The 10,835-nt window shown below is 41.6% G+C and overlaps 1 protein-coding gene across 1 annotated transcript; it reads left to right on the top strand.

Annotated features, from left to right (window-relative positions):
- The first annotated feature begins 483 nt into the window (after positions 1-483).
- LOC126991988 (uncharacterized) lies at positions 484-9,886 on the top strand. Its single transcript, XM_050850635.1, has 4 exons — positions 484-1,213; positions 4,446-4,469; positions 4,833-4,991; positions 8,401-9,886. Exons 1-4 carry the CDS (start codon positions 1,108-1,110, stop codon positions 8,868-8,870), a joined length of 759 nt encoding a protein of 252 aa, XP_050706592.1. The 5' UTR covers positions 484-1,107; the 3' UTR covers positions 8,871-9,886.
- The last annotated feature ends 949 nt before the right edge of the window (positions 9,887-10,835 follow it).

The raw sequence follows: 10,835 nt of genomic DNA, 5'->3' as shown, positions 1-10,835 counted from the left end.
CCAGTTGGTGGTAATTAGACACAGCTTATTTATCCCTCTTTGTAAATATTGGTACAACATTGGCCTTTTCCCTAGTGCCAGTACTACCCCAGTGCTGGACGACTTCATAACCATAGTGGCCAGTGGTTTGGAAATGTCCAGGCCTCCACAGCAGCTCCCTTACCATTGGAAATAAGTCTTGGCAGGGTCAGTCATTTCCCTCAGGGCACAAGACTTGTTGGCCTCCCTGTGCTCTGCCTCACCAAGAGTTGTCTCTTACAGATACATCCCAGTGAGCAGGGGTGACTTGTGGGGAGTGAGTCATAGGCCCATAGAGCAAAAGTTTGCATGCACAGGGAATGAAGGTAAAAAAAGGCCTTGATTAATTTTCCCATTTACTAAAGTGATAGCTAGTAGTTTGACACATAGCCACTTTAGTGATGCCCAGCAGTCCTGCCAAGGTGAGCGTTACAGAAGGCATCAGCTCACCGCCTCACCATTCACTGTTACCTCACAGCCCTAGAGCAGTACAAGGAGCACAGGCAGCTTGATGCTTTAAGTATTTTCCCTTCTTCACTGCATGTGTTTACACATCTGCTGTGGCAACCCTTCTAAGGGAATGCTGAGCAGTAGCTGCCAAAACATATGGAAATATCATCATACTAATTTATATTTTCTATGTACCGCCATGTACACTGCAACACTTCCATGCTTTCAATGGCAGCTGTGATTCTTGCCCTGAGATCGTCAGTGTTTGTCTCCAGAGATTTCTACACTCAACTTTTGACGAATCACCTAAGAAATTAAATGTCAAGTGTGATGTTGGGGAACCTCACTGCCTTAAGAATGGGATGGCCAGGTCACCAATTTAGGAGTAATTTATTCAAAGGCTTGGGGAGAATTGGGGCCTTTTCCTTTTTTTCCCCTGTTGAGTGTCTCCTCTCATTACTGGCCTGTGTTTATTTGTACTTGAGGCGTTGGGTGTGCACCAAACCATGAGGACCAGAACTATATCATAACTTGCAACTTGATCCCCTTTTCCCTGTTGAGTGTCTCCTCTCCTTACTGCACTATTTTATGTGTATCTGAGGCATTGGGGGTGTGTCAGATTGTGAGGACCAGAACTTCATGTGTCCTCGTTGTTCTTCAGATGTGGGCTGTGACCTGGTGACCAACCTCGGCGAGACCCACACCTCCCCGGCCCGGCAGTCTCCATTTTCAGACGATTCTTCAGGTATGACATTCTTAACCCGGTAGCAGCGGGAATCATGTTTCTTAATGGTCCCACCAAGCGAAAAAAATGAGAAAAAATCACCCCTCACACAAACCATTTCATAATATATATCAAAGCATTTGTGATCAGATTATGTATCATCTATTTTGGGAGTTTATATCATGGCACAAATTTGGCCCGTTGCTGTTACACTGTATAGCCACAAATTTGGTCCGTCGCTGCTACCAGGTTAATGTAGCCCTTCCAGACCCCTGTATTTTATTTCTTTATTTTTTTAGCTTTCTTCTCAATAGGCATTTCTTTCATCATTACTTTCTTTACCATTATCATTATTTCCATTTTCCCATCTGTACTTCTCTCTTATTTCATCCTAATCCCTATCTTTATCCTCATCTCCCTTCCTTTCCCCTTTCCCTCCCCTCCACCTTTTCTCTCCTCTCCCTCCTCCTCCCTTTCCTGCTCCTCCTTCATCACCTTCCTTTCCCTCCTCTCCGTCTCCTCCTACCTCTCCATTATCTCCTTCCTTTCCCACCCTTCCTCCACTCCTCCCTCTCACTCCCCTCCTTCCTCCCCCTTCCCTAACTTAGCTACTCCTCAAAAAGTATATCTGCCGTGTTTCAGTCGTCATTTGCCATTTTAAAAATTGACTTGCCATTGATTTCTGAGAATTAAATAATAAGTAAAGAAAATATTAACTCAGCTTTGATAACTTGTGCAGATTAATGGATTTATTTTATTCAAGACATAAAGTCAATCTTCAGCATGAGAAAGGAGAAAAAGAAATTGGTACCTTACATCTTTTGCACACACACACACACACACACACACACACACACAGGGCATGGGGAGAGAGATTTTTAAAACTAACTACGGAAAACTTAATGATGCAGTGGGTGACTGAAAATACAAGATACAGGAGTGATGACGACCCACCAAGACTGGACCTGGGGCTGACGAAGGGAGTGCACCTGTTAAATGAGTTAAGATATGTGTGTCCCACGGGAAAAAGTGATCATGCAATAATAGAGTTGGAAACCGATGAGGATGTCACTGAGGAAGATGAATCATACAAAGGAAAAAGGAGAAACTGCAGGAAAGTGGACATAGAAAATCTCAAGAAATATTACAAAAAACTGGACTGGAAAAAGTTAAAAAGAACAAGCAAAGTGCAGGAAAAGTATGATGTTTTCATAGAGGCATATGAGACAGGAGTCAAAAAATGTCCCATTATATAAACCAATAGAAAGAGGAAAGCAAGATTGGTTTAATGCAAGATGTGCAGGCGCAAAGAAAAAAAGGGACAGAGCGTGGAAAAGACTGAAAAGAACCAGAGGAATAAAGAAGACTTTAAGATGGCAAGAAATGAATATGTGAAAATAAGGAGGGAGAAAGGGAAAGGATATCAACACCCTTACTCCCTCTCTTCGCCTCCTATCCACCACTTCATCAGTTTTTTCTTCTTCATTCTCCAAAAAAAATTCTTCTTATCTTCCTCTGATCTTTCCTCATTCCTTTTTTTCACTTCATTTATCATTTCTTTTTCCTTCATTCTTTCATCCTCCGTCATATTTCTCCTCACATATATCTGTTTGTATACTTCAGAGTTGTTTAATCTCCACAACCTATTTAGGATGGTTTCTGTTGTCATTTGGGATCTTAACTTAATCTTTAATGGCCTGTTCTTTCCTTCCTCATACCTTCCCAATCTTGTTATTTCATCTACTTCTTCCTCAAACTTTTCCTCTTCTTCAGTATTCAAATTTCTCAATACACTTTTCACTCCATTCTTCTCACAACTTTCCCTCTGAGTCTTCACTGTGTTTTTCTTCTTGTACACCAAACATTATGACATTTTTTCTTATCTGCCATGTCCCTCACCATTGTTTGTGTGTGTGTGTGTGTAAGAGAGAGAGAGAGAGAGAGACACACACACACACACAGTATAGTATATACATATATAGATATATGTATTTCAGAAAAAATCTTTCCTTTTTAATCTGTCATGGCAGGAGTTTTGTTTGTGTGATGGCCCAGGGTTGCATCATGTGGTGCCAGCCAGGAGTGCCCAGCTCCTGTACTGCACAGAGGTTCCCGGTGGCACGCTGTGCTGCTGCAGCATGGGTCACCCACTGATGGCACTAATAGCATGCCTGCTTAACACTGACTTGGTTAATGCACCCTAATGAAAATTCTATTAAATTTCACTCCATGTATTTATTTGGTGCCAGCTTCTAATTTATGATCTGCATAAATTTGATTTTGTCCAAGGAAACACTAAAAGCCTTTCTGTAAGGGGCTTAGGTTCTTCCCCTCACAGCAAGGAGGGAAGTGTGAAGGTTTTTGCAGCGTACTCTCATGACAAGACTTTACATCCTGGCGGGTGCAGTGAGGGGCCAGCCGCCAGGTCTCCCCGCCGTGCCCCCTCTCCCCAGCCCCCACCTCCTGGCTCGCCGGGCCCCAGCACATTTAGACTACCCTCCAGAGGCCATTACAGCTGACAGTGACCACGCCAGAAGACTGTTGCATGGCCCTGAGAGCCAGGTCTCTGCCTTGTGTGGACCCTACACAAGGGCTCCCCATGGCTTTGACAGCCAAAGGGTTTCTGAGAGGCAATGAAGCGCTGTGCCAACACTCACCCGACTGAGTTCGTGTGCTGCTTGAGATAACCGGCCACTGCTGCAGGTCTTCTGAGGCTCAGCTTTGAGTAGCACTTACCATGACAAACTATACAAGTTAACATGGTGATAGTAACGTGCTTTTTAATATCTTAAGAAGAAGAGTGCTGTCGTTTTTCATCACCGTGTAACTTTGTGATCTGTTCCTTCAGCTGCTGCTAACTGACACAGTATTGTGTTGTGGTTGACGGGCACAGACACTCTTTCATCACACAGCCAAAAGAGCAACAAAGTAGTACATAGTTATTATGAAGCTAGTGCTTTTGTTGATTTACACAATTTTATTGATTTTTGGGGTTTACAACTTACAAAAGTTTCATATATATATATATATATATATATATATATATATATATATATATATATATATATATATATATATATATATATATATATATATATATATATATGATAACTTTTGAACCTCATCTATAATAATGAATTTGCTCTGTAATTTTAAGTAAGTTTCCCAGGTTGAGAGAAGGGAGAATGCACAGTGTAAATATAAGCCTCTGGGACATGACCACTCACGTGTCTTCTGTTTTCCTTGCATGCAGCACCGAGCCAGCAGAAGAAGAAAGGTACCTACCCATACTTTAGTAGTAATATAATTTCCTCCTTTTGTGTGTTTTACAAAAGTCATAAAAGTCTGCAGGAGAATTAGGCTAAACGAGGTGTTGCAACTTTAAGTGTAATAGTCAGTATTAGATTAATATTTTTTTTGCATGGTATCCCATACATCATATTCACCATCTTGTGATGCATGTGGAGAAAGCTCTTGCAGCATCATGGGTCTGGGACTGTCACGTAGAAATCTTTATAGCACGCTGTGAATACACTGACATACACTGAAGGCTGAGGAATGTGGATCTGTGTCAACAAACCCACATGTGGCTCAGTGTCAGAAAGCCTGGTAATATATGTCTGTGTTTCCCAAATCCTAGGCTACCACTGGGATGACTATGACATGCACGGCCCACACACGCTGGTGGGCTGCGGCAGCGAGGGGGCCACGGCCGCCCCGCCAGACTTGCTGATGCTGAGCCAGGGCACCTCCCTCTTCCACGGAGACGACCCCATGGAGGGAACGCCACTGCTGCCATGTGAGACTTTTTGTGTGGTTGTGGATGTTATTTTCTTTGAGTAATTGCATCTACAATCAGGTTTAAGCAGCTTTCTTCTCCTATACTGTAATTTGTGTCATGAATATATATAAAAAATGTTGGCACCAAATCTGCCCTTGTGGGGCTCCTCAGTAGTCTCTTCAAATGAAGTGATTCTCTGGTGCCTGGCAATATATATGTCAGGCCTCTCCTGATTGGCTGGGTTTCTCTATGACTCATGACAATGGCCTGTCAATCACACATGCTCTCGTGCCACACATTACTATGATGTTTGTCACAGCTCGCCTCTTATACAAGATAAACAGACTTAGAACTGATTGTAGAACTCGCATAATGCTTGTCAAAATTCGGTAAAACAAAAAATAAATGAATAAATATATATGAAAATTAGTAATGTGATGCAGGCAGTGAGATGTACAGCAGAGGAGCAAGGAGGAGTGAGTGTGTGTGAGGGAAGGAGCTCACCACGGCAGGAAGAGTGAGTAGCAGCTCACCACTCATCCTGTCAACACATGACTAGTATGGTGATGTAGGATATTTGAGAGGTGCAGCAGAGGAGAGAACCAAATATAAACATGTACTTCAACTTTGTCACGTGATGGACACACAATTCTTTTGGTCATTGAGGGAGCAACTTATTGAAGCAGATCAAAGTGTATGAGCAAGGGTTGTGATGTGCCAAGGCCCTTGAGTGGCAGCACTGTCCACCGTGGGAGCCGGTGAGTAATGTAAACATGGTAGACTGTTCCCGTAGAGTGTACCTCGCCACACCCATGGAGCGGTTCACCCGTAACATTGGTTATCATGCAAGCAAGCATTGAAAATTTGTTGGCAATCAACTGGAAATTTCCGGAAAACCCTTTTGCTGGTAAATCTGTTGGTGCCAAATATTGCATGGGACTAACTGAGACCATGTTGTTGAACTGTTTTCATTATTACTACTACTCTGCTACTATAGTGAACCCAAATTGGCGAGTGTTGTGGTGTTGGCTCCTGCGGGTCCTTTCCTCCTGTCTGCTCTGCCACACAGTTGCAACACCTATCTCTTCCTCCCTATGTTAGCTATAGCTAGCATATGAAAGGAAAATATAGGTGTTTTACATAGATTTACATAGAAAATCAGACCACACAGACCCCATGGTCCAGACTTGGTGGTCTGTCCTTAAACCTAAGTGATTTTACATTAATCAGAAGACTCCAAAACGTTGCATTTCTACTCTAGTTGATATTAAGTTGAAGGAAGTGACGGTCGAGCTTATTTTTGAAGGAGTCAATCGTGTTACACTGGACCACTGATGGTGGAAGCTTATTCCATTCTCACTTTTCTAACGTTGGTGAAGAAGAAAAATTTGGTGCAATCTGAATTTACTTGTCTACATCTGAGTTTTACGCCATTGTTCCTCGTGCGCAGACTGTCATCGATCATAAACAATGTTGATCTGTCTACATTCGTGAAACCATTAAGTATTTTAAAACATTCGATCAATTTTCCTCGGAGGCGACGTTTCTCAAGAGAGAACATGTTAAGGACAGAAAGCCTTTCTTCGTAGGATTTGTTGCGCAAGGAAGGGATCATTTTCGTTGCCCGACGCTGAACACCTTCTAATTTAGCAATATCCTTTGCATGGTGGGGGGACCAAAACTGTACCGCATATTCCAAGTGGGGTCTGACTAAACTGTTGTAGAGCAGGAGTATTACATCTTTATTCTTGAATACAAAGTTTCGTTTAATGAAGCCCATTCTGTTCGCTTTTATTTGCTGCATCGATTAATTGCTGTGAGATTTTGACGTTTGACGCGATTTTGACAAACAAGTCTTTGACGCATTGAACTCTTTTGAGTTTAACGCAGCGCATTTAGTATTAGAACTTCTTATTCCTCGTTCCAACTTGAAGGACCTGGCACTTGTATACGTTAAAGGGCATCTCACATCTATCAGACCAAGCTGAAATTTTGTGCAAATACTATTTGAGGCTTTGCCTGTCTTCGTCAGTGAGAACCGAGTTACCAATCTTTGTGTCGTCTGCAAATTTACTAATGCGGTTATTGAGTCCAACATCCACGTCGTTGATGTAAATAATGAAGAGCACTGGGCCAAGGACCGAGCCCTGAGGGACGCCACTAGTGACAGGCGCCCACTCTGAGTTAAATCCGTCAATCACTACTCTTTGTTGTCTGTTGCTCAACCAATTCGCGATCCATTGGTTTACTTGACCGTCAATACCTATTTGCTTTAATTTGTAAAGTAATTTATGATGCGGGACTTTATCAAACGCTTTCTGGAAATCAAGATAGACTACGTCCAGTGATTTGGTTACGTCATAAACAGTGAAGAGGTCGTTATAAAAGGTTAATAGGTTTGATAGGCAGGATCTTTTGTTTCGGAAGCCATGTTGTGAGTCCCCAATCAATGAGTGGCTTTCAAGGTAACTCACAATTGTCTCTAATTATGCCCTCAAGTAGCTTACCTACAACCGAAGTTAGACTAATGGGCCTGTAATTACCTGGTACTTTTTTGTCTCCTTTCTTGAAAATCGGTGTCACGTTAGCCTTTTTCCAATCTGAAGGGACGATGCCTTGTCGCAAGGACATATTGAATACGGTTGTGAGGTAGGAGAGTATTTCGCTCTTCGTTTCTTTCAGCAGAGTTGGATATACTTTGTCAGGTCCAGGACTTTTATTTTTTTTAAGTGAATGGAGAGCTTTAAGGACTTCATCGGTTGTTATTTCAAAATTAGGCAATGCATGCTCGAGATTTACAATAGTACTGGTGTTGGTGGTAGCGAGAGGAAGACTGTTAGTATTAAACACCGAGGAAAAGTAATTGTTTAAGAGGTTTGCAATGTGTTGGCTGTCAGTCACTAGTGCACCGTCGCTGTTTGTTAAAGGTCCAATACCACTTTTGATCGCCTTTCTGTTGTTTATGTAACTGAAGAAAGATTTCGGGTTATTTTTACAGTTGGCTGCAATATTTTCTTCATATCTACGCTTTGCCTGACCTACTAGTCTTTTTACTCGTCGCCTGGCATCATTATAGAGTCTAATGTTCTCGGGCGTGCTTTGTTCTTTCTTTAACCTGTAAAACAATTTTCTCTCATTGACTGATTGTTTAATTTCGCTATTAAACCACGGTGGGCTTTTATTAGTGTTGGGATTGTGTGGCAGAGCAGAGGGGAGGAAAGGACCCGCGGGAGCCAACGCCGAAACAGGCTCGCCGATCTGGTTTTATTATACTCCTACTACTGCTACTACTGGTACTGCTGCTGCTGCTACTTCCACCAGTGATATTCAAGCAGTTACTGCACAACTAGCTATCACTACTAGTTCCAGCTCCATGATAACAAACACCATGACTGTTGAGCTGACTGAGTGTGTGTTATCCCTCCAGGCTCTGCTGCCACACCCCTGCTGAGTGTGGACGCCCGGGGCGGTCCAGACGGCCGGGACACACCAGACGGTGACGAGGACAATGATGATCCCTGCAGCTTTGAGGAAATACTCCTGGCAAATAATATATCTGTTGACTCATGCCAAGACCTGACTCTTGATCATTCGTCTAAATACTACATTGTCTCGGACCTTGAAGATGACTGCCCAGAGTCAGCCCTGAAGATATCCAACATGCCTTCTGTCATCGAGGACGCCAACAGGCTCGGCAGCCCCAGGAGCCGCCGCCCCTTCCACTGCAGAGACTACAGCTGCGTGTCGGACCTGTCCTTCCTCTCTGCCCTGGAGGAGGAAGGCGTTGACGACTCAATGTCTGAACTCCAGGAATCTGACTATGAGCTGCTGGATAGAGTCAGTGAGCCCCTCACACCCACACTGGTGCAGACTTCCCTCTCAGAAGTGTTTCTATAGTCTTGTGATGTGACGACAGCTGCTGCTGGACAAGGAGCAAAAACTTTTTACCCCACCAACTCCCAGCAATTTGTTTAACATTAAATTAAATATGTGGGAAAGATAAATATGAATTACATGATAGGTAGGTAGATAGATAGTAGATGGATGAATAGATAGGTAGATGTACCGAGAGAAAGAAGAAATTATTAAATATACTTTTATACAAATATATACATAACATACACATTCTGTTCATGTTTCAGACAAACTTGCATTCATGGAAAGATTACTAAAATCTAATTTACCACAAACTAAATTCATTATTCCGTAAGGAAAAAATGGAACAGGTGTAGTTGCTTTCTATTACTGCATGAAAACCTGGAGTAACCAACAGCACTTGTATAAATTATCTAAAGTATCACAAGCAGTGTGCAACATTTTCTCAAGCCAAGCCTTCACATGTCAGGTCAGCACAATGCATAGAAGAGAACATTTTTACCAAAAAGGCTGAGCCGAGTGAGTCGAGAATCACATAAAGTTTTGTACAAACGAGCAAAGGACAGAGACACTGTGTTTATGAACACACATTATCTCAGGATGGTTAAGGGAAGCCACTTGTAGCCAGCCCAAAGGGGTTACAAGCTGTTGCCAAAGGTGGGGTTTCATGTTAAAGCAACAGGATGAGTCAGTGAGTGTATTGTGAGGCACAAGCCACAGAGCTGTTCCCGTGTGGACTGAAGGCTGCTGTACTGAAGGGGGAGGCACGACTAAGGCCATCAAAAATATGCCTCGCGCCAGATAAGATAGTACAAATAGACCTCAAGATGCTGGAGAGGATGTGCATAAGCCATCATATTGTAAAATGTGTTATACCATTTTTTATACTTTAGTATGTTTTCATAGTCTGAAAATGCAAGTGCACCTATTATCATTATTCCTCATGAGAATTTTAAGTTAAAGAAATTCATATTATGCAACCCATCCATGAATGCAAGTCCACATCAGTCATTATAGTCCATTTCATTCCATCTGTCCACTCACGAACTTATATTTTCAGCGATGTATTTGAATGTTTGTGTATACAAAAAAACCTTGTCTTTTTATATGAACCGCAAACATGCCGATTTGCATCGATAATCTACCAAGAGTTAACCAGCATCTCCATTCTCTCATCCCCTTCACAGGTAAACTCTGGAACAGTCTTCCTTCATCTGTATTTCCTCCTGCCTATGACTTGACCTCTTTCAAGAAGAATGCATCAAGACACCTCTCCACCTGAAATTGACCTCTCTTTTGGCTACTCTTTACTTTCAACTTTTGTAGAAGCGGCGAGTAGCGGGCCCTTTTTTTTACTCTGTTGCCCTTGAGCCGCATCTTTGTATATATATATCTATATATATCTATATATATATATATATATATATATATATATATATATATATATATATATATATATATATATATATATAATCAATCGAAAGAACAATTTGCATATCAAATAATATAGTCTAATCATACTCGAACGATTCATAGCCTTTCAGATACCCATATTTCATCTTATTCAGGTACATAAAGTGACATCCCACTCTGCAAGTGTCTATACATAAGTAATTTAAGGAATTTTGATGTGTTGCATGTAAACAGCATGGGTAGCCTAATATTCTAAATAGCCTAGCATCGCATTCAAGTTACTATATACTTCTTCATGTTATTTTGATTATTAATCATTATTTACATGCAGTAAATTATTAAGATATCCTTTACATGCAATTGCAGGGCCAGATGTCTTTTAATATACCTGAAATGAGTTATCAATCAATGAATTTGAAAAAACATAGATCGTTGGAGCATGATGTGACTGTTGTTTGATACAAGCTTGTCTTTTCGTGTGCTTGTGTTAGATTATCGATGCAAATGACCGAGTTGTATTTTGTACACATAAACATTCAAATATATTATTGAAAAATAAGCTTGAATGTCTAT

The sequence above is a fragment of the Eriocheir sinensis genome, unplaced genomic scaffold, assembly GCF_024679095.1.
Source record: "Eriocheir sinensis breed Jianghai 21 unplaced genomic scaffold, ASM2467909v1 Scaffold379, whole genome shotgun sequence".
Classification (NCBI taxonomy): domain Eukaryota; kingdom Metazoa; phylum Arthropoda; class Malacostraca; order Decapoda; family Varunidae; genus Eriocheir; species Eriocheir sinensis.
Note: the sequence above shows the minus strand (reverse complement) of the source record. Positions and strands in the feature narration are given on the sequence as shown.